Below are 23,425 nucleotides of genomic sequence, written 5' to 3'. Positions count from 1 at the left end.
ACTTTCACAGCAACATTCCCAAGGCATATGCCAAAGTCACTGGCTGTAATACTCTTACTGTATATCATCCTGTTGTGCAAAATGAAGATGTACAGTACACTGCATGGTTTGAATATCAAAAGACCGGGTACAGGCCTGCGTTCCTTCTGCAAGTAAAGCTGGGTGTTCAAATGATCCTGGGTGTTAAATTAACCACAGTGGGGGTAGGTGTCCAGTATACCTGCAGATGGTGTCCAGTGTCTGACAGGGTCTGTGATGCTCTGGGGTGTGGGGATGACTGGGGGGGGGGGCTCTGTGATGATCTGGGGGGTCTGTGATGCTCTGGGGGGTGGGGATGGCTGGGGGGGGGGGGGGGGGGGGGGGGTCTGTGATGCTCTGGGGGGTGGGGATGGCTGGGGTGGTCTGTGATGCTCTGGAGGGTGGGTATGGCTGGGGGGGTCTGTGATGATCTGGGGGGGTCTGTGATGCTCTGGGGGGGTGGGGGGGTCGCTGGCTTTTAGACGAAGCCTCTCCTGAAGCCCCTTCTCAACGTCAGATTACAGACCCTCTTCAGTTACCCTGCCTGGTATTAATGTAGTGTAGCTGTTATAGATAATACATCCACTCTGAATGTTTGGTGAAAGTTTGTTCCAGTCAATGGTGGGTTGGTGACTAACTGCAGCCAACTTGAACTACATAAATACAAAGGGAGAGGACTCGGGAGTGTTTGATTTAGTTTTAATTTGCAGGTCACTGTTCCTCTTTAGGATTCTTAATGGGACATACTTGTGTTTACTTTAATCATAAATCATGTGCTCTTCAGCTAGCTCAGCTATTTCAGACAAATGGATAACCTATGTTGAAGGCAGCAATAGATCAATATGGTGAACTTAAGAGTACATGTTCTGTGTAGCGTGAATGGAACATGGTGGTTAATGAGCTAACCATCTTATGGGACTTAGGGCGCTCTTTCTAACTGAGCTGATAATGTTGGTAGTGTGTTTTAATGGGCTCTGGCCATTGGTAAAAGGCTCCGTAATGGATTATCGCCACTGAGAAAAAAGGCAGTAATGTATTTGTTGGTTGCGATGGAAAGTTTGGAGACACTTGACATCTGTAACATTGACAATCTCTTATGCCATGTGATGCTTAAATATTGATAGTTGTGTTGGTTTTTCATCCTGTGAGTTTCCTGTGCATGCAAACACACACAGAAACAGGAAAACAGAGTTGTGGAATTCTTATTTCTGGAAGAGAATACTGTTCTTTTTCGAATGCTTCCTGGTGAGTCAGTTACAGCGCTCACTCTATTCTGCAGTCTGTCCCATCTGAGTCATACGGACATAATTTACTGCACAGCAGAGGAGGTAGAAGGAGAGGAGACAGGGGAACCGAGAGAGAAGAGAAGGTACATCCACCAATGGAAGGGAATTGAGGAATGACAGGCCTCATGTTATCATAGCATATATTGGCAATTATTTTCACTGATAGTGTAGATGTCCATCCAAAGTTCACACACACACACACACACACACACACACACACACACACACACACACACACACACACACACACACACACAACACACACAACACGTGCTCACTGTGTGGACTCTCATACCAGCTTCCATGTTGTCAATGTTTCTGCTGACTCAGATGTAACCCCGTGGAGACCCCTGGTGGCTTTAGGTGGTAATACCCCCAGTTGGCACCGAAAGCCCTGAGTGATCCCTTGGCCTTTACTGCATTATCTCTGGGCTGTAACGTTCCCCTGCCAGACCAGTAGAGCTGCCAGCAAGCCACAGGCCAGCGGTTATCCAGTTAGCCACAATTGATTAAGGCCGTAAAGGCCGTCTGGCTTTCTCTGCATCTCCACCCCGGCCCTGACTGTTCTCCTTCTTCTTCTTCTCCTCCTCTCTCCTCATGTGATTGGTGCAGAGCGCTCACCTGGCAGTGATGGACGCCCTGATGGCAGTGGGAGCCATGGAGACGGTGGCGGCGGTGAAGACGGGCGGGGCTGCAGAGCGTCTGGGTGGAGGCTCCAGCTGGGAGGAGACGCTACTTCATTGGGTTAACGGGGTGAGGAGCGGAAGGAGCGTCAGCCTGTTTGTGGCAACATGCATATCGTTGCTGTCGGGCAGAAACCTCCTATCTCCATATTTTAACTTTTTGTAGTTTGCCGACGTAAATGAACGCCCTACTTCTACTACTTCTACTCGGTCATGCTACAGCGTCACACAAGAGCCTCAAAAGTAGCTGATCTGCAAGCTCAAGCTTGTAGATCTGCTACTTTTGCTGTTTTTGAAATTTGAATACTGAAAACGAACGTTTTTTTGACATACAGTATGAGGTTTCCACCCGACAGACGATATCATTGTCTCTATGATGTCAGGTCATCTTGATCTCCCACAGTATGGCTGGCACCATAACCAGCTATCCATCCAGCTACACAAACAAAGAACACAACGCCATAACACACTGATACTCTGTTCTTAAATAATGGAACATTGTGTACTTGCCTACCCAAATGTAAGGGCATAAGGAATGCTTGTTCTAACACTGATTTTGCAAAAAAACAAAAAACATTAGGATACATTCAAGCAGCTGTTTAAAACGACAGCAAAACAAGGACATCTGAAGCGTCTGGGTCCTGGGAATTAGTGTGCTATTATAGAATGGAGTGCACGTAAAATCTGCATCTGTACATCATGATTACACTACTCTATATTACAGAGGATTTACCAGCTTCCGTAGGGTACGTCTACCCATTTTAAAGCTTTAAGTAACAGATCTACAAGTTCATAACATGTCTCATTCGCGATGTGTTGTGAGCTTGTAGATCCAGCTGGTTTTGGCGCGTGACGCCGCCGTCCGAAGCATAAATTTAGGCAAAAGAGATTCAAGTCTGGGAGCAAGCATGCTATTACACAAAGGAGGAACTGTTGTTGGGATGGGTTTTTGTAAGTACATTACAACAATTATACAACAATCTACCCCGCAGATGCACTTTAGTCTAACCAACTCCCCACACTGGACTAATTACTGTTCCTGTCCACCATTGTGTGATGGTACACTACAGGCTTGAATCTCTTAGACGGGGGTCGTTTTTCAGCCCAAGGACCCCTTAGCTGAGAGAGCCATGTAGCAGGGACCCCCTACTACTGTACATATTTTTGTAGATTTATTTTTCTCATAGATTTCCTAGATAGCGTCATACTGTAGACTTGGTTGACAGCACTATCATGTTGGATTCTTGTTCATGTGTATTTTCTGACATTTAACCACTTCAACTGTCATTACTCAGTACACTTGAGCTTTCACTCTGTACTTAGTCTGCTCTTTTTCCGCTCCCCACCGAACCTCTCGCAGATTTGAGGCAATTTTTGGCTAAATAGGAATGCTATCGTTAAAGTTGTTAATGTAAAAAAAAATGTAAAAAAAAATATCCTATCACCCAAATATTTGGCGGCCCCCCTGTAGTAACTCTGAGGACCCCCTGTTGGCTGTCTTAGAGCTTTCAAACTGAACATGAATACTTAAAATAAAGTTATGCTGAGCAGATGCACTACCTTATCTAGCTAAGTTTGCTGCGAGAGTGAGGTCTAGCCAACACCAACTCGGGATTCCTGGATCGCTGCCCTCCACAATTTCCTATCCAACATCTAGCTAAATACAGTGCAATAATGTGCAACTATTATGCACCAATACATTTGTTACATGTACTTTATGTACTACTAGTGCACTTGTTTGCAGAGGTGGAAAAAAGGCCCCTAAAGACTTTGCATTGACTGACGTGTCAGGATATACAGTATGGCTGATAAGGTTAGTAATAAGAATCACATTTGAGTATCCTAACACGAAGACCTTGAACTTGCTAAATTATCGGTAACCCTAATATAGTAGTGTATATTGTATAATGTACAAATCTATTTGTTTCGTATATACTCCAGTAGTTATAACACTTATTGCCAGACTTAGTGTGAATGAATAATTACCGCATTTTAAAAGCCACCTTAATTGTGAGTTGAAGTGGAACATGTTTCTTGCATTCTGTTCTGTCAGCAATGCATGTCACGCTCAAGTGCCGCTGTGCGTAAATCTCCAAATCCCGACAGTCCCTTGATCTTCTTTATTTTAAAAATATCTGATTCATAGCCTACACCCAATGATAGACACTTTATCATCATTGCTCTGGCAAGTGGCAAGTCGCGTCCGCAACCAGTTGTGACCTTGCCTTGTGGAGAGAGTGGCAGTTTTCAAGGTGTATAAATAAATATATGTCACGTTATAATATGTAGGCTAATAAAGGACATTTCGGGAACAGCGTTCATGCACGCACATACATGGTCGGACTCGGGACTCCGCAGGCACAGTGACAACAGAATGCAGTCAATGGTGCGCCCTTTGCGGATAGATACGCAACAATCGGATAGATATCCGTGTAGTTTCCATGCAGGCGCAAGCTGCAATTCTCATCTAATTATAGTAAAAATCACACCCGTGTGAACTGAGTGGTGCAAGGTCTTATATAGCCTGATCAGCTATGTCAGTGACGTCACACACTAACCATGGTAACCATGCTCGCCTGTGCACGGACACGTACACAGGTACACGGACACGTACACAAACATACAGACAAAGCTGGTCGTTGGAGTGGTTTGCACCACTCAAAAATGACATGCGCTAATGAGCGGTGACGTCATCCATTCTCAAAAGCTCCATTTCGTATGACTACACAGATCCACTGATCCGGATATTTTGGAAAATCTTCACTTATTAACCTCCGTTTGAGTGGCCGAAAATGCCGTTTGCGTGTGGCTGAAATATAGGTGTAGCCGAGGCCTTAGACATGGCTCCTAGATGCTTCAGTTTCCCTTGTGTTGTTGTACTTAAACATATCCTGGTTGTTTTTTTGTAACAAGCATTCCTTACATACGTGTATTTACATTAGGTAAAGTACACAGAGTACAGAGGAGCGGTATGTTGTTTAAGCAATATTGTACTGTACTTAACCCATTAATGACCAAAATATAAAAACATTGTTTTACCCAATACACTAATGTAATGTTTCTTTGTACATTCAAATCAAAATAAAATGTATTATCTTGGTCTTTATATACACGGCGTGTATTGTTTGTGAAACTGAACTTTGGATACATGATACTTGTCATGCAGTTAAACCAGAAGTTGCGAGAAGGAAGCGAAGGAACCCAGTTTGAACCATCTCAGGCCAGTACGGAGCCCCAGTCCGTGCAACCCTCAGTAAGTTTTCACTTACGTACCCAGTGTATTTATGCAAGCTAATTGTTGTTGTACTCGTCACACACGTGATAATCTACTGTAACCATGCTTATGTACATAGGTCTTTCAACAAATATTCTACATTGAACACACGCATTATGTACAGTCTGAAGTCTGAAGGCTATCGAGTTATGTTGATTCTGCTAATACGTCTGCCTCTCTCGCGCACGCACGCACGCACGCACGCACGCACGCACGCACGCACGCACGCACGCACGCACGCACGCACACACACACACACACACACACACACACACACACACACACACACACACACACACACACACACACACACAAATGTGGGGAGTATTTTAACCGCATGAACCCTACCATCCCTATTCTGGGTATGTCATCATTAGGTGAACATTCTACTAAAACAGGCACACAATTGCCAATAATATAGCAGATCTACAAGCTTTTGTCTGACCTTCTATTTTTGGTATTTGACCAAAAGTGTATAAGCAGTTAATGTGTAAACAAGAGATTGTTTTGTCAATTCTTCTTAACTGTCATTATCAACGCTTTGCCTGGACTTTCCAGTTCTCTCATGTATCTGTAATACCTGTCCCTATCCGTCTTATTGTCTGTTTATCTCGTTTCTCGTTCCTCTCTACCTGCTCTCGCTCCTTCTCCGACAGTGTCCTACACGCTGGTATTGGAAACTTGTTCCTGTAAGTTCCATCCTGCTTTTCCTCCTGTCCTTCCTTCCGCTGCTCGTTCATAAACCACTGCGACCTAATTTTCTTTCCCTGATGGCCAGGTCTGTTTTCCCCATTCCCCATCCCCCCCTCATGCCTCATGTGTCCTCATCTGCATTGAACTGCACCGTGCTGAGGCCATGGCTGGGGTTTTGGGAGGGGGGGGGGGGGGGGGTTTGTTGTTTTCACCTGAATGGATCTTGAATCACCATCGATACACGACGCAGGTCTGTGCATGTCATTTGCATCCTGTCTCTCCGGTCCTACCTGAGAGACAGAGGGGTGTGTGTGTGTGTTGACAGTAAGCTCTTTGTGTTCCCTGCTACCTGTTGGAGAAGTTCAGTATTTTCGGTCTGTTTGTCTGTCTATACTAGGGCGTCACGATTACAACATTTAAGTTGATGATTGGTTGTCACCCAAATAATTGCGATTAGCGGTTTAATTGTGTTTTTTGGCATTGAATATTGGAACATATGAAGAAAGATTACATTTCTGTTTGGCCTTTAAAGCTTCATAATCAAAAGTTCCACAGGGAATATATGACAAATAACTTCAAAATACAAAGAAATTACTTTTTTTTTATTAAATAAAGAAATAAAACGATTATACAAAAATAATTGCGATTATCTCAAATTATTGTGATAATGCGATTACAGACAGGCCTGTCTGTCTGTCTGTCTGTCTGTCTGTCTGTCTGTCTGTCTGTCTGTCTGTCTGTCTGTCTGTCTGTCTGTCTGTCTTTCTCTCGCTGGCTGTCTTTCTCTCTGACTGTCTCTCTGCCTCCTGAGAGCCCACTTGTCCCACTTTCTACTGACACGGCTCTGCTCTGATTAGGTCCCTCTCCTTCTGTCATTTGCCTGCCTACCTCTCCTTTCATTTCATGTAATTGTCTCCACCAGGCCGAAGGCATGGGGAGAGAGTATGTTTTGCACTCCGTCCGTGTGTGTGTCCAGCCGTCCGTCTGTCTGTTACTAGCTAATCTCCAATACCGTTAACCCGGTCGATGCCATATTTTGCACACACACTCCCTAGATGCCAACGATGAACCTCGGCCTGTTATAGCGCCACCAGGAGGCCGACTTTTGAATATATTTCTATATTACTCCTCCAGTTTTTTTCCAAAAATCAAGCAAAACATTACACAGTATCTCTATAGTCATGTGTTCAAGCCGGATCTGTCCAATATTTCAGATTTCATCCTAATTGGCTAACATTGGCTTTCAAAGTTTGCTGGATTGGCCCGTTTTGAACAAAAAGCCTCAAATCATGAACGCTGTGTGCAATTTACGTGAAATCTTTCACAGACTTTCCTACTAGGCTGAGGAATATATCCCACCCTTTTCACATTGGCCTTTTTTTGGAATAAAATGCCTCAAATCATCCAATTGCCATCCAAGGCGTAAGAAGAAATGGCACCCTTTTCACATTATAGCGCCACCAGGAGGCCACAACCTGACCTGCCCTGGTGGAGACCTGTGCCCCGAGGGGGCACTTTATCTAGTTTCTCTTCCTTTCCATGTGCATTAGCATGTTTTTTTCCATTCTCTCAATCCCTGGAATTCTTTTGAAAGTTTTCATGACTGGGAAGGCTGTTCATTTGAATATCCACCCATGTTTGAAGAGTCCGGGCTGTAACATTTGTTTGGATTGACCTAATAGGACAAACCCTTTAAAGAAGACAAAAAGCAAACATTAGCTAAGCTATCTGCACTGAGCTCACCTACAGTGAAGGACTGAACGACTTTCACCTCTCTCTCTCTCTCTCTCTCTCTCTCTGTCTCTCTCTGTGTCTCTCTCTCTGTCTCTCTCTGTCTCTCTCGCTCTGTCTCTCTGTCTCTCTCTCTGTCTCTCTGTCTCTCTCTCTCTGTCTCTCTCTCTCTCTCTTTCTCTCTCTGTCTCTCTGTCTCTCTGTCTGTCTGTCTCTCTCTCTCTCTCTCTGTCTCTCTCTCTCTGTGTCTCTCTCTCTCTGTCTCTCTGTCTCTCAGTTACGCTACAGGAAGGATAAGGTGGCATCCAAACTGAAGCCCACCTTCCCGGTAGTGAATGAAGTGAAAGACCTGTCCAGTGGTTGTGCTGTCGCTGCTGTCATTCACTACTATTGCCCCGGCCTGCTTAGACTTGAAGGTATCTGACCAAGAAGACAATATAATGAAGTGTGCACACAGCAAAGTGGCATTTTAAAATGGTCCTTATGCCGGGACCTGTACAGCTTTTTTTTCTTATTCTTATCTTATTCTGGCATTTTAGAAATCAACAAGCAAGTAATACAATGACATGAAATGCTCCTATAATAACCCCACCCCTACACACTCTTAACCAAACCTAGGATGAGGAATTATGCTGACAGTAATAACAATAACAAACAAAAAACACATAGAAGTTAACAACAACCATAATAATGAAGGTACAGCACTGCCTTTTCTGTTAGTTTTTCATGCGTTCATGATAACATCAGTGTTACTGACTGTAATTGTTCTTTCTTGTCTCTGTGTCAGATGTTTGTATGAAGGAGACGATGAGCGCGGCAGACAGTTTGTACAACCTGCAGTTTATCCAGGAGTTCTGCGAGAGCTGTCTGAAGAGCTGCTGCGCCCTGTCTCTGGAAGACGTACTGTATGCACCACAGGAGCTTCAGGTACACGCACGCACCCACGCACGCACGCACGCACGCACACACACATACACACACACACCACTACCGTTTACTGTAGACCACTGGGTGATTGTTTCACCATGTGCTGCAGCGCTGTCTTCATGTTAAAGGTGATATAGACAAGTTTTCAGCCAACATTTTAAATATATATAAATGTATTTTTTGGGCCTTTTTTCCCTCTATCTTTCCCTATATTATGATGCTGAGGTGTTCCTGCAACAGCACACTCTCCCTTTGGCCCCCTCTGGCTGAAGGGACTGTTTATATCCACTACTAGAGTTTACTAGTCGGGACGTCGAGGGGGATTTAAACTTTTAGCCAATTGCAGCGCAAGGCTGTGACGGTGTGTTCAACCCAGCAGTATTATAATGACCCCCCCATAAAATCTCCTGGTCACATCAATATCGTTCATGAGTTGTATGTGCTGTTGAAATGGTGGAAGTGAGTAATAGTATCATGTCACGGTTTGTCACCACCGCGGCGACCGCGACTGCCCGGCCGGCTTGAAGCATGCATTCAACCCGTGCTCGCCAACGGTGACAGCCGTCGCGGATCATCATAGCGATTTTTCTTCATTGCAATGAATAACCCTGGACAGAGAGTTCACATGAACGATGCTGTAGTGGCTGGGGCATTTGAGGGGCAATATATGTTTTATATGCACGACTACAACTGTACGATTGTCAACTCAATGTCAGATATCGATAGAAATTCATAATTTTTAATGTCATATTTAGCCATGCGAGCGCAATATCCATAGCGTCCCTCCCAGCAGCAACAACAATCCCATAGCCTGAAGTGACCTGGCTCGGCCAATAGAATGACAGGCCAGGGGGAGCTATTTGAATTCTGTTTACAAACACTGGAAACTTGTCAATATCAGCTTTAAAGTCTCATGTCTTAAACTTGTGTGGGGGTGTGGTGTGTGTGTGTGTGTGTGTGTGTGTGTGTGTGTGTGTGTGTGTGTGTGTGTGTGTGTTTGATGTGTTTAGCCGAACCTGCTGAGCTTCCTAGCAGAGCTGCTCAACTGGTTTGAGGTGCGAAGGCCAGAGTTTGTTCAGCCAATAGACACAGCCGGTAAGTGAGAGCCGCCCCTCCCGTCAGATTAGTGAGACCTTAACTCATCTTTATTGTCCGTTGTGACTGCAGTTCTACAAGTGCTGTAGCACCAGCAACACGACCACTAACAATGCCGTGTGCTTCTGCTTCTCTAGATGGCTCCAAACCAGGAACGCCAAGTATGCACTGTAACAGGTAGCTTTTCCTATTTCTCACATCTGTAAGTCTGATGTTATTCTGTTCTCAGAATGACCATGTTTGAACCGGGACTGCTTTCCCTCTCTCTCTGTGTGTGTTTTCCAGTGGCTCTCCGTCTATTTTCAAGAAGCCTTTCCTCCCCATCTCCTCGGGGTTACCGACAGGTATGTAAGAGGATCTGATTTAAAAATAACCCTGAATGTCTTATTATACCATCTGGTGTTCCCCGCCTGTTGTCTGTGTCTGTGGTTTATGTCGGCATGTTGATGTTGTCGTTTGTTATAATGTTTGAAAATGTCTATGTATAATATTTCTTTATTTGTCTTCTATGTGTGTTGTTGTATTTGAGTTCTGATTCGTGCTTTGTGGCGTGCATGCCTTTACTTGTGTCTGTGTGTGTGTCTCAATGCACTCAGGATCTTTGACTCAGTCTACCTCAATGTCTCATATAGAAGTAGCCGGAAAGACTTGGAGCAAGAAACCTCTCAGGTACATTACATGTGCTGTGTTGTGTTTTTACTTTTTTATATTTCTGGTGTGTACTTGGTACTCATTGGTCTCCTTGTCCTTAGCCGTCCCCTGTCAGCAGTGTCCTTCAGCATTCCCTTTGGCCTGGACAGTGACGTGGACGTTGTCATGGGAAACCCCATCACGCGCTCCGTCAGCTCAGACCAGCTCAACCCAGCGGGCCAGACCATGACCCGAGTGCCCTACACTCCTCCAGAGGACCTGAGCCACCTGCTCAGCAAGTCCCCTAGTCCCCAGAGAGCCTCATGGTCTACCCAGAGCCCCGCTGTGCAGCTGGCAGAGGAGAACGGCCATGGAGAGAGTGAGGAGACGGGAGAGCTGCCTACCATCGAGGAAGCGCTACAGATAATCCACAATGAGAGCAAGATGGAGCCTCGCCTCCACCCAGACGGAGCTCCCGATGGTTTCTACTTGCACTCCCCCGATGACCCCTCCAGTTCCAGAAACAACTTCAGCCCTGCCCCCATAAGCTGCTCCGCCCCCTCCCGCTCAGGTATGATGTACCGCCCCTCTGGAGATCCCAGAGAGCCTAAACGGACTCGAAACGCATCTGAATGTTCAAGGGACGATGATTCAGTCCTCAGAGACGGCAGCGTAGACTCGGATGCCTCAGAAGACCTCCCCAAGACCCAGTCCACTCCTGCAACACCCGTTGCCGCCATTCACTCTGTGAGAGGCCCGGGCAACGAGACACCCGATAGCGGCGTGAAGATGACCAGCTTTGCAGAGCGCAAGAAGAAACAGATTTTGGATTCGCCCAAGGCAAGCGAGCCTCCTGGTGCTCCGATGACCTCTTGGGCACAGAAATCTGAGGAGAGCCCCAGCAAGAACCCTCAACTCACCACTGAGATGTCTGAGCTGGGCGCTCGGCTTGAGGAGAAGCGCAAGGCCATCGAGGCCCAGAAGAAGCGCATCGAGGCCATCTTCGCCAAGCATCGCCAGCGGCTTGGGAAGAGCGCTTTCTTGCAGCTGAAGAAGGACCAGGATGGAGAAGGCGAAGAAGCGGACGGTCAGATGAGCACCTCATCCACCGAAGATGACCTCACTCGCCTAACGCTGGAGGAGAGGCTGGCTCGACTGGAGGAGGAAGAGCTGCGTGAACAAGGCAAACAGCGCCCCTCGGTGGAGGAGGATGGTAATGCCAAAGCAGGGCTGGGGCCCAACAAGCAGCTCACTCTCTCCAGGGACAAAGCAGGCGCACCGGGAGAGAAGGGGGTCGCGACCCCAGGTGAGAAAGGGGCAGCTCCACTAGGAGACTATAACAACGCCGTGTCCAAGCTGACGGCTGCACTGAGCTCACTGCAGAGTGACATGCAGCGTCTCTCTAACCAGCAGAATCAACTGATCAGGAAAAAAGCGCCCAGCAAATCCTGGGTCATCCCGCCCAGCCCCAAGACATCCACCCCGGTCCCTCCTTCGGCGCGTCTTTCCCGAGAATCCACCCGTGATCTGAACTCGGCGTCGTCCTCCCCGTCGCCGTCCCGCAAACTCTCGAACCACACCAACCCACCCAAATCTCCTCAAGTTGCCCACCGCAGAACCCAGTCCGTGCCCCCGAAAAGCCCCAAACACCACCACCACGGTCGTCCCATGGAAGGCAAAGTGCCCGCCTTATCGCGGGTCCTCACCCCTCCGCAGAACGTGGACTGCATCCCGCATCGGCGCCGTGTCAACCCCTGGCAGTGCCAGGTGCAGACCTCCTCCTCCTTCAGCATCGGCTCCTCGGACGGCGTGGATGAACTGCGCTCATCCGCGTCCACGCCGGCCCACAGCCCCGTCGCCACGCCCCTCCCCCGTCCGTCGACAGACGACGCCCTGTCGGACGCAGGCTCCAACGACGACCACAGCATGTTCAGCATGGACCTGGAGGGTCCAGGGCCTTCGCAAACCCTGACCAGAAAGGAGCACATGGCCGGTGGGGGCGGCAGCTCCGGGGCCCCCTCCGAGTGCTCCTTTGAGAGTGAGGCCCCCGCGGCGGTGTTGAACGGCAAGAGCAGCAGCCTAATCGAGATCTCCCTGTCTGCCTTGAGAGGGGACGGGGCGGAGGACGAGGAGCAAGGGCCGGACATGTTCTCTGATTGCATGAGTGACATGACGGAGCCCGACATGAAGGGAGGCGTCGGCTTCTTCTTCAAGGTGAGTGACTTTGAGAATGTTCTTCTACTTCCGAAAAGCAATTTGCCTGAGTTATACTTAGTTGCACATGGGTGTCGCTTACCAAAAACATCCGATCTACAACCTAAAACCACGTCACAGTGTGACACATTGTGAGCTTGTAGGTCTGGTATTTTCAGTACATGACAAGCTGTGCAACTAACTATAAATCAGGCTTTTGGTGTTAGTGCTGTGACCGATGACTATTCAGCTCACAGTATCTGTGCATCATGTCTTGAAACAGGATGATAAGATGAAGCCAGAGGATGAGATGGCCCAGCGGAGAGCAGCCCTGCTGGAAAAGCAGCAGAAGAGAGCAGAGGAGATGAAGAAACGCAAGCAGGAGCAGGAGAAAGAAAAAGAATCCAAGTAAGACTTTTGTTTTAGGATGGGAAATAATGGTTGGATACCATGTGCAGATGTTTTGGTTTCATTTAGTTTGTTTCATTTAATCAATTTCTTTACCAAGGTTGGCATTTTTTTTATGACCCAGACAGATAATTGAACCCCAAACTCCTAATCTCAGGTCGAACACTTTAACTAGGGTTTAATTACCTCCCCTTCCCATCTTGCGAATAATAAATGGTGTGTAATTTTGAAGCCTAACTTGTTCCAATTGTTGATATATTTTAATTCTCAGAATTATTTCTTAGCATCAGTGACTGACAGAAATGTAGGGAGGAAACGGGTGAATTTCATTAGAACTACTAATTTAGACTTTGGGCCTAAATATCAGGGACATTAACATCTTTGTCGCCTTCAACATCAGCAAGCCTCAGTGGATGATCATTGAAGGCTGGGGGGACAAAAGCGAGGACAGACCACGGACCCCCGGCACCCCCGAAGCACGCACCCCACCACCAGAGGGTACTCCCCAGCGCAGAGGAGAATTCACCAGGCAGGAGTATGAGCGGAGACACCAACTGAAGATCATGGATGACCTGGACAAGGTCCTGAGGCAGAAACCCACCACTGTCCGCGGGGTTAAGAAGCAGAGGCCCAAGACCGTCTTCCACGACGACTCAGCGATCTCCCGCAGTCCTGCCAAAGGCTTTATGGGTAAATGCTTGCTTTAGTTTCTACTATTTTGAATTTTCATTGAGTATTTTACTTGAGCCCGTACTTGTGGTAAATATTGGAGAATCTGCGTTCCCACGGCGTCTATATTGCTCTACTTACTGTACTTCCTCTTCATATACTCTGTGTCTTATTCTTATACTCACACAGGCACTAAGTTGAGCAAGGTGTACTCTCACTCCACTATGAACCTGTCTTCCATGGCTAATGACTCTGGAAACTTGACTGTCAGGAAATCTCCCAGGTAACCTTCCAACTGGTATTACATTTTTTTGAGGATGCAGACAGTTTGCATGAGAACAGAAACTTTATTCTCCAGTGCCCAGGGTTATTCTTATTTATTTTGTATTTGTATTTTTTATTTTTTATTTTTAAACAAGTGACTTATTACAAACCTGTCATTAGGTTTTTTTCCTAAATATTTCTTTTGACTTGATAGTGTCGTGCCAGTAGGAAAAATAGCTTCTCTACAAACTCACATTCTGAGATTGTAGATCTGCTGAAAATGCTTTATTGAAAATCCTCACCTATAATGGCGTGTCCCAAATAGTGGTTAAGACCGCCTGTGGGTTTTATTTATATTTAACCATTAAAGTGTTACCAAAAGCGTGTGACTAAATAATAGCTACATTTGACTCTTTGGAACAAAAGTAACGGTTTGGGTTTCTGCCCAACGGTGTCTATATGGAATATATCTAATCAGCTCAATATAATTCTAACAGCTGACTTTACTCACTCAGCTCCCTTTTCTTTTGCCCATCTAGCCGCTCGCATTCCCCCTCCAGACTCATGTCTCCAGGGCGAATGAGCAATCACAACGGAGAAAACTGGGAGACTGGCTCCAATATATCGTCTCCGGCCTCAATCCCGGAATATACAGGTGAGGTATTAGTTTAGCTCGCCTAGTCACCTACCAGGTGTTCTGTTTTGTTCGCCTAGTCACCTACCAGGTGTTCACATGTGACTTCTCTAAATATGTTTTGTTTGTTTTTTGTTTTGCAGGACCAAAGTTGTACAAGGAGCCTAGCTTTAAGTCCAATAAGTTCATCATCCACAACGCTATCTCTCGATGCTGCCTGGCCGGCAAGGTCAATGAACCACAGAAAAACAAGATTGTAGAGGTGAGAGTCCACACGGCCCGGGGACCTTGACGTTTAATTTAATATACACCGTTGTATGACAAAATATAAATCGAGCTTCACAAGGTTGTAGGTCGATGTGATTGCTGCATGTTTACGATACCATGTGGGTTTGATATATCTCTGTGTGTCTCTCTCTCTCTCTCTCTCTCTCTCTCTCTCTCTCTCCCTCTCTCCCTCTTAAGGAAATGGAGACGAGCACAGCCAACCACTTCCTTATCCTGTTCAGGGACGCCAGTTGCCAGTTCCGCGCTGTGTACACCATGAACCCCGAGACCGAGGAGATGGTGCGTCTCACTGGCACCGGCCCGCGCGTCATCGTGCCTGAGATGGTAGAGTCCATCTACAAGTACAGCTCCGACCGCAAGCAGTTCACCACCATCCCGTCCAAAACCATGTCCATGAGCGTGGACGCCTTCACCATCCCCGGTCACTTTTGGCAGAAGCGCCCAGGAACCCCCAAAAAGCTTGGCACCATGAAATAGAGACTGCTCAAATCTGGTAAAGACGGTTTGATTCGGGGACATTACACCCCACTGACTGGACCCCCCCCAACACGCGCGCACACACACACACACACACACACACACACACACACACACACACATCACAGATGGACCTCTTGACAGAAAAGAGATTATTTCCATATGCCAAGAGACAAAAGGCCAATCAGTCACTACAGCCATTTATATAACTCCAGCAGCAATTCACTCAGCCAGTTCTACCTAGATTGTAAAATAATGTGATTAGATTTTTTTCTTTCTCCTCTACCATTCACCCTGCCTACCCTTCACACAGAGTCCTCTAGGGCAGTGGTTTTCAAATGTTTTCAAATAATGCCCACCCCGTGCGTACGCACGTGCACGCGCGCGCACACACACACACGGCCCTCGACTAGACATGAGTTTGTCCTGAGGACCATCTTTCTTATCATTTCTCATTAGGTATGATATTGCCTAAATGTCTGGTTGAAATGCTAGTGGTTACAGTTAACGTTTATACACTCATTTAGCTGAGGTAACCCATGGAAACCCCATTGAGGAGTTTGGAAACCACTGCTCTATATGGGACTCTCACGGTGAGAGTAACATTCTCACCAATGGGACCAGCCAGAACAGTGTTCTGGGCCAGACTGGTCCTACCCCTCTATTCCTCTTGCTATACCCTTTGCTGCCTTTTCTTCTTCCAGGAACCTCTCTCTCTCTCTCTGGCTGTCTCTCTCCCTCCCTCTTTCTCTCTCTCTCTCTCGCTCTCTCTCATCTGAGAGAGGTAACTCGGCGCTCAGTTCAGATCGGAGATCTCAGCTGAAAAGTAGCAGGTAACACTGCTCTCTTATGAATGTAGGGCACAATTCGCTAACCACTCATTCCCTCCCAGGGGTGATTTCATTGGTTAGTCAGAACCATTAAATGCTCTATTGGGTTGGTGGGGTGGGGGTCGGGGGGCTCCACATGGAGTGTGGCGTTATGAATGGCTGCTGTGGATGTCGGTGGACTTCTGCACCTACAAACTGCCTGTGCCTCTGTAGGAGCGAGCTTCACTCAGCTCCAACTCTACTTCAGCTGTAGACATCTGGATGTTCTTTTGATACTAATTTTGACATGTGTTTTGCTGGACAAATCGCTTCAGCCTTTGGGAGCTGAAATTCATCAGACCGTTTCCCCCTTAGTTGGTTTATTTACCCATTTTTGATATGTACATGTAATGAATAGAAATGTTACCTGAGCTCATCTCGAGAAGAAAAAACAAATACTGGAACATGAAGGAGGGCTTTATATTATGTTGAACAATACCTGGCTCCATCTGTGTGAAAAAGATAATCAATGCTGATTTAATATATAATGAATGCCGTTTATTGCCGATTCTTTTCATTTTTGACAATAATTTGTATAAAGTAAGTTGACCTTTGTAAGCTACAAATAAGCTAGCCTGCTGCTTACTCATTTAGTGAGACGTACGTATGTTTGTTTGCTTGAGAGGAGAATGAGCGAGTGAGAATGAATTGAAATTGTCCAATAGCTGAGAGACTTGCTGAACTATTCTCAAGCGAGGGAATAATAAACCCTGGTAGTTCATGAAGAAGCTGTGTCGTTGTCTATAAATAAGCGTATGTGTTCTTCAGACACTAAACTGCATTCTTTTTCTTGATGAAGGATTATTCAGGACTGTATCAGCCCTTTCCTACCCCACAACGTGGGGCTTGTGTAGGCAGACTGATGAAATAAAATAGGCCAAATGCTTTTTTTTACCTGTCCATGCTGTGGACATTTGGCCTGCTCCTGTCCCCCTTGCCTCCTTAAAGCACTACAGCAGCGGCAGCTGCCTGCCTGACATATAACACTGCCTCCAACAAATGTGTTGCGTTTCACAGATTCCAATGCAGATGTGTGGAAAAATCATGCGTATTAAAGCAGTTGCAGAGAAAATTGGTTAGACGATTGATTCAAACCGCACGCGTGGGAAAGTGGATGAAACTTGTGGGAGTTTGTATATACCGTATCTGTTAAGAAATGTGGTAGCTGAACATTTTATGTAAGTTGATCCTGTGCAATTCTCTAGAGATCCTGTCACCTGGAGGTGTATTTATTGGGTATGGATTAGATGGTGCATTTGATGTTTAGTTTCAGATTGTATTATTTATGTCCTTTTTTGGTTTAAGGTTGTTGTTCACTCATTCATTTCATAAATGTCATGTCTAACATGGATGTCCTTTTCTTTTTGCTCTGTTATCTCTGTGGTGGCAGAGTATCTGTTTGTTTCATAGACTGTTTGATTACCAATCTCTCCCTGGCAACTGGACCAGAGGAACAAAAAATAAAAATCATTTTTAAATCATGCTCATCTTTGATTTGATTTCCATGCTTTCCAAGTTTCTTTGCATATTTATTTTGTTACCCATGTTATATGTTTGTGTTTTCAGTTCATACCATTAATGTCAGTGGCTGGCAATAGAAGCCGATATATATAATCCATATGTTCAAATGTTAACACATTGTGAAAATGGGTGCACGTTAGACAATCATTTGAATAGGCACATTTCAAAACTAAATTTATTTTTTATTTCAAACATATTTCTGGTAGCAATCAGTAACTTGGCACTTGTTTTAAGGATACTAATGAAAGGTATTTTTTGTTTGTTTTTGTTTTTCTGTCTTACCATCCATAAAATAAGTCCCAAGTTTACATGTTGGGCAGTGTAGCTCCAAACAAAATGCAGAAAAATAATCCTTTGGCTTCATAGGTTTGTTAATTAATACTGTTACTGATAATGGCTTCTTGGGTGATGCGTTGCACATTCAGAAAGGCTCCTCTTCCATGTTTGGTCCTGGGTCGGATGTTTAACTTCACCTCAGGGCTGCTCTGATCAGTAGAACTGTCTCAAAGGAGTCAAGGAAAGGGAAATGCAGATGACAGGGTTGTTCTCTCAGCTGTGCTTGGTGTGCAGCATCTCGGTGAGCAGGGAGTTGCAGGGCAGGTCTCCCAGTAGGTGTCGCTGGTACAAGTACTCCTCCACCTGCAGGCTAATGCTGCGGACCTCGGGTAGCCGGAGCAGCAGCTGGCCAAACTTGTCTGCGTGTCCCGGATGAGTCCGCTGCGTGTGCTCCATCAGGGCCCTGTTCACCCTTTCCTGGGTGTGCTCCACTTGCCTGCGGCTCCGCACCGACTTCACATCTGTAGTGCACAAGACCGGCGGTGGAACGTGAGTAAGTAGACCACCTTTACTCAAGAACTGTACTTGAAGATGGAGTAGTGCCGTGATTTTTGTAGTTTTTTCTGTTTTGTATGTGTATATATGGAGTTAACATTACTCTAATAGACCCACAGTGGTTAGAATATTCAAATATGTCTTCACTGGGTATTTTTGGTGTCTTCCCGAAAACGGGAAGACAAAAGGCTCACTTTAGTGGCATCATCATCACGGCACTCTATCTTTAAGTAGCCTACAATATTGAGGTAGTTTCAGTACATTTTTATTTTAATATAATATATTTAAAAAAAAAAAAAGTATATATTATATACTTTATTCTTCTACTCTGAGATTCTGAGTCTGAGATTTGCATCTGAGACTCGGATGCAAATATTGTACTTTTTACTCCACTACAATTATTTGACAGATTTAGATTTTAGATTTCTTTTACATGTGAGCTTGTAGATCTGCTAATTTCGTAACACATTTTGAAAGAAGAGAAATGAGATATGCATGAGTAGCCTACTTTTACTTTTTGTACTTTAAATATATTTTGATGCCAGGACTTTTGTACTTTTATTAAAGCAACATTTTGAATACAGGACTTTTACTGTTCAGTACAAAATCAGACTACTTCTGCCAGAATGCATGCACCCTTAATGACAACCCACAGGACACTTCCATAGCATGCACCCTTAATGACAACCCACAGGACACTTCCATAGCATGCACCCTTAATGACAACCCACAGGACACTTCCATAGCAATAATAAATCATAATGTATTGCTTTAGGTTACAAGATTAGAGAGCTTCATTTGAAGAGCTCCCTTGAGTTTCTCTAGAGGGAAAAACTCACCAGGGTTGAACAGAACCAGGTATTTAAGACAGACAAACTCCTGTCTATCAAATTTGAGTGCTTTCAATTTGTATACCAGGTCCTGAGTCCGCGACACCAGGCTGCTCAGAGTCACTCCGGCTTGGGACAGAATGTTCCACACCTCGATCTGCAGGCATGCCATGGAAGGAATGTTGATCAGAATCACATATTTTATTAGGTCCTGAAAAATAAATGTGCAGCCAGTAATATCACTTATCTGAACGGAATCGGTGTTCCGATGAAAACACGTTCATGTTGTAGTTTCACTTAATTCAAATATCACTTTTTTTTTTTTTTTGTTGTGATAATCCTCCCTACTATAGTGTGCTGACCATATAAGGAGTTCCTCCCTGTCCCCAGTTAACCGCTGGGGTCAAATAAACCTTAGGTTTCGTTTATGGCTGGGTGGCCCAGCCTTCATCCAATCAGGATAGAGATTGGCCTTCCACCAATCATGATCGAGCGGGGGCGGGCCTTGGTGTGTGTGCTGTTGGTCTGTCGCGTGTCCCTCCCAAGGGGGCAGGCAGGCTTTCCAACGTTGAAGCTCTCCTCCCTAGTGGTAGGAGGAGGGACTACAGGCGAACCCGTGGATTCATGACCGGGAAACCCCGTGCAGCTGGGCTTTAACATTGAGCGCTCGGTTGCACTTCCGCATTTGACCACCAAAATTTGGTGGTCAAATGCGGAAGTAGACGTTCTCAGACGGTACTTCCGGCAGTCTTCCGGGTGCTTCAAAACGCCACTGAGCAACTTCCACTGACATGAATAGCTGGGGGGGCGGAGCTTCGCGCCAGTTCAGTCTCTATTATATATATACTCTATGGTCCCTCCACTGCAGTGCGTGCATGTGCACATCTTGTTACCGGGGCGGACCAGGGGGTTTTCCAAATCACTGAATGCTCCTTTAATATTACTTGCAAAAGCTGTCGGATTTACTGCAGAGGAGCTGACTGCTGATTGACTTCGTCGTCATTCAATTACTTTTATTCGGATGGGGGTGTGTGTGACTGTGTGTGTGTGTGTGTGTGTGTGTGTGTGTGTGTGTGTGTGTGCGCAAGCGTGTGTGTTTGGAGAGAGCGTGCGTGCGAGAGAGAGAGAGAGTTTGTGTGAGAGAGAGAATATGAAATCTTTTAGTTTCACAAGATAGTATTACTCAAAATGTTAATGTAACACATTGTAACACATCTGTTTACACCTTTATTTAATTCCTATTTATATATATATATATATATGTACATACATTGTTTTATCTTGATTGTCTCGTTCCACTTTTGCTTTGGCAATGTAAATGTATGTTTTCTCATGCCAGGCAATACATCTAATTTGATTTGAATTGAATTGAATTGAATTGAATTGAATTGAATTGAATTGAGAGAGAAAACCTTTAGCTGAGATAGATGAAGGGACCCCATATAAAATTGTGTTGCAGATTAAACTTTTTAATAGATTTTTAATAGATTTCATAGCTTGCCCACTCTGTTTTGGTGCCCACCTTTCCCTGGTGCCCAGTCTGCCCTCCTTTCCCTAGTGCCCACTGCCCACTCTGTTTTGGTGCCCACCTATCCCTGGTGCCCAGTCTGCCCACCTTTCCCTGGTGCCCAGTCTACCCACCTTTCCCTAGTGCCCACTCTGTTTTGATGCCCACCTTTTCCTGGTGCCCAGTCTGCCCACCTTTCCCTAGTGCCCACTCTGTTTTGGTGCCCACCTTTTCCTGGTGCCCAGTCTGCCCACCTTTCCCTAGTGCCCACTCTGTTTTGATGCCCACCTTTCCCTGGTGCCCAGTCTGCCCACCTTTCCCTAGTGCCCACTCTGTTTTGATGCCCACCTTTCCCTGGTGCCCAGTCTGCCCACCGTTCCCTAGTGCCCACTCTGTTTTGATGCCCACCTTTCCCTGGTGCCCACTCTGTTTTGGTGCCCACCGTTCCCTAGTGCCTTCATAGATTTGTTTGACAGCACCATGTCAAACAGTGCAGTGTTGTGTTGGATTCATGTTCAGTATTTTTAGACGCCCACTTAGTCGCAGCATGAGGCATCGTTTGGGAACTTGTAGATCTGCTATTTTTGACTAATGTTACCCTCAGAATAGGGATGCTAGGGTTTTAACAAATTGTCTTTGTTTTGCAGTACGATCTAGGACTGAAACCCTGGCTGCCTGCCTCTCCAAGACACATGTACTGTACTGCTGAGAGGAAGAAGTTTGTGTTGGATTTTACAAAGACTCTGGTTGAGGCAGATATTCCTCTTGAGAAAGCCCCCAAGCTGGCCCCTGGCTATCTGGCTGGCAGGCAGGCTTATAGATATATATAAAGGCTAGATGGCTCAAGGCGGAGTCTCTGACGCGTGATTATGAATCCCACCAATGTTCTAGGGTAGACCCGCCTCACCATGTGTCTGATTGGCTCCCGGGAAGGCATCGTTTTATTGAGGTTAGGCCGTTTGGGTTAGGTTTAGGGGGGTGCATACTTAGTTTAGACTAGTCATTGGTTAGACATGGGTTAAGGTTAGGTTTATATTAGGTGTGCTGCCCCGTGGGAGGTTAGGTTTAGGGTGAGGGTTTGAGATAGGTTGTAGTTGTAGGACTAATGACTGGTCGCAAAAACGAGAACTGTCAATCACAACGACTACTGGGCAATCACAGCAGGGCTTTCCTAGAACTGCGGTGGGATACATAATAACGCGTCTCTGACGTAATTCACCCGGCGGCCATCTTGCTTCGTTGCTACAGTACAGTATGTTCTATGGCAGCTCAAACAAAAACAGTCATAACTTGCTCAAATCTTGACGGATTTACAAACGGGTTGGTTTATTACAAACGTTGTCAACGTGGCTATGATTCAGGACGCTTATCTGCTTAATTTTCTTTTTTATATGAACGTTGTATAAAAGCATATAAGTATGCGCACGTCTCTGACGTTTATAACAAACCAAACCAAACCAAATCGGTTGAAAATTTAGTTATGGTTATTTAAAAGTACATGCCCCATAGACACAATGTTATGCTGCCCCGAAGTAAGATGGCCGCCACGTAGCAACGTCGCTCTCCATTGGCCAGAGCGCGGGTGAGCCATCTAGCTTTCTTATATATCTATGGGCAGGCTGACTGACTGACTGACTGGTTGCCTGACTGACTGACTGGCTAACTGACTGGCTGGCTGGCTGGTTAACGGACTGAGTGGCTGGCTGGCTGGCTGGCTGACTGACTGACTGACTGGCTGACTGGCTGACTGGCTAACGGACTGGCTGGCTGACTGACGGAAAGCCACTGGCTGGCTGGCTGGCTAAGTATATGTATGTTCATGTTTGACCCATTGTAATTTCATTTCACATTTGTTATTTGAATTGTACTAAAGAATGTTCATGAAGGAGTGAATTATTATTGAATAAAAATTGATGAATTCAAAGGTTTGACTAATAGATCTTAATTACTTTGTTCAGTTTGTTGTGGTACTTTAAGGTTTATTTAGCATATTTAGAGTTATTTTTGCTCTAAACACATTGATCACAGTCCTGGATAACTGTCTAAAACCTTAAAAGAAAAAAAAAACACTCCGCAGAATCCCGCAGATTTTCCTCTGGAATCACCGCAGAAAAACAGACCGTTTGGCCTTACATTATTATCACATGGCATTTTTCAGCTGGAAATCTGTAATTTTCTTCCAAATGACAGACAAGTATAAAGACAGGCATTACTTGCTGATCAGGTCTATACAGCATAGTAATATTCTGATGTGTATACAGCGAAACCCTTTGTGTTAACTGATTATTAGACTATGCATCTCACCTGTTGTCCAGTGACCAGGTAGATGCAGCCCTCACAGCCATAAGTGACCTGCCTACAGAGGTGGTCGAGGACCAGCAGTTCACTCCAGCAGCTCTGCAGCAGCACCATCTGGTCCTCTACCTGTTAGGAGCATCATTACCTCTCCATGTAGTTCCATGCTAGAACTAGATATCACACTGAAACACTTTCACTGTAAAATGCTCAAAAAGTGCGCAAACAAGCAGAAAACGAGGACACACACACACACACACACACACACGCACACGCACACACACACACACACACACACGCAA

The 23,425-nt window shown here is 45.6% G+C and overlaps 2 protein-coding genes across 3 annotated transcripts in view; one reads left to right on the top strand and one right to left on the bottom strand.

Annotated features, from left to right (window-relative positions):
- The window catches only part of camsap3 (calmodulin regulated spectrin-associated protein family, member 3), a 40,152-nt gene extending 22,531 nt beyond the window's left edge, over window positions 1-17,621 (top strand). Inside the window, exons 4-18 of one of the 2 annotated variants that reach the window (XM_079519533.1) lie at window positions 1,917-2,057; window positions 5,154-5,240; window positions 7,963-8,101; window positions 8,473-8,612; window positions 9,623-9,707; window positions 9,845-9,884; window positions 9,993-10,051; window positions 10,340-10,376; window positions 10,460-12,551; window positions 12,814-12,938; window positions 13,339-13,628; window positions 13,797-13,890; window positions 14,411-14,526; window positions 14,649-14,767; window positions 14,971-17,621. In XM_079519533.1, coding sequence (XP_079375659.1) covers window positions 1,917-2,057; window positions 5,154-5,240; window positions 7,963-8,101; window positions 8,473-8,612; window positions 9,623-9,707; window positions 9,845-9,884; window positions 9,993-10,051; window positions 10,340-10,376; window positions 10,460-12,551; window positions 12,814-12,938; window positions 13,339-13,628; window positions 13,797-13,890; window positions 14,411-14,526; window positions 14,649-14,767; window positions 14,971-15,270 — 3,864 coding nt within the window. In that variant the 3' untranslated portion in view covers window positions 15,271-17,621. Of the gene's footprint in view, window positions 1-1,916; window positions 2,058-5,153; window positions 5,241-7,962; window positions 8,102-8,472; window positions 8,613-9,622; window positions 9,708-9,844; window positions 9,885-9,992; window positions 10,052-10,303; window positions 10,377-10,459; window positions 12,552-12,813; window positions 12,939-13,338; window positions 13,629-13,796; window positions 13,891-14,410; window positions 14,527-14,648; window positions 14,768-14,970 lie in introns of both variants that reach the window. The other variant, XM_079519532.1, reaches the window with a different exon arrangement.
- A 196-nt stretch (window positions 17,622-17,817) lies between these two features.
- nr5a5 (nuclear receptor subfamily 5, group A, member 5) overlaps window positions 17,818-23,425 on the bottom strand; it is a gene marked incomplete at its 5' end in the record, with an annotated part of 10,398 nt that continues 4,790 nt past the window's right edge. Inside the window, 3 exons of the mRNA XM_079520786.1 lie at window positions 17,818-18,457; window positions 19,331-19,478; window positions 23,133-23,252. Coding sequence (XP_079376912.1) covers window positions 18,210-18,457; window positions 19,331-19,478; window positions 23,133-23,252 — 516 coding nt within the window. The 3' untranslated portion in view covers window positions 17,818-18,209. The remainder of the gene's footprint in view (window positions 18,458-19,330; window positions 19,479-23,132; window positions 23,253-23,425) is intronic.

This window comes from Electrona antarctica (assembly GCF_951216825.1).
Source record: "Electrona antarctica genome assembly, chromosome: 14".
Classification (NCBI taxonomy): domain Eukaryota; kingdom Metazoa; phylum Chordata; class Actinopteri; order Myctophiformes; family Myctophidae; genus Electrona; species Electrona antarctica.
The sequence above is the reverse complement of the archived record's forward strand: the minus strand, read 5'-3'. Positions and strand labels throughout refer to the sequence as shown.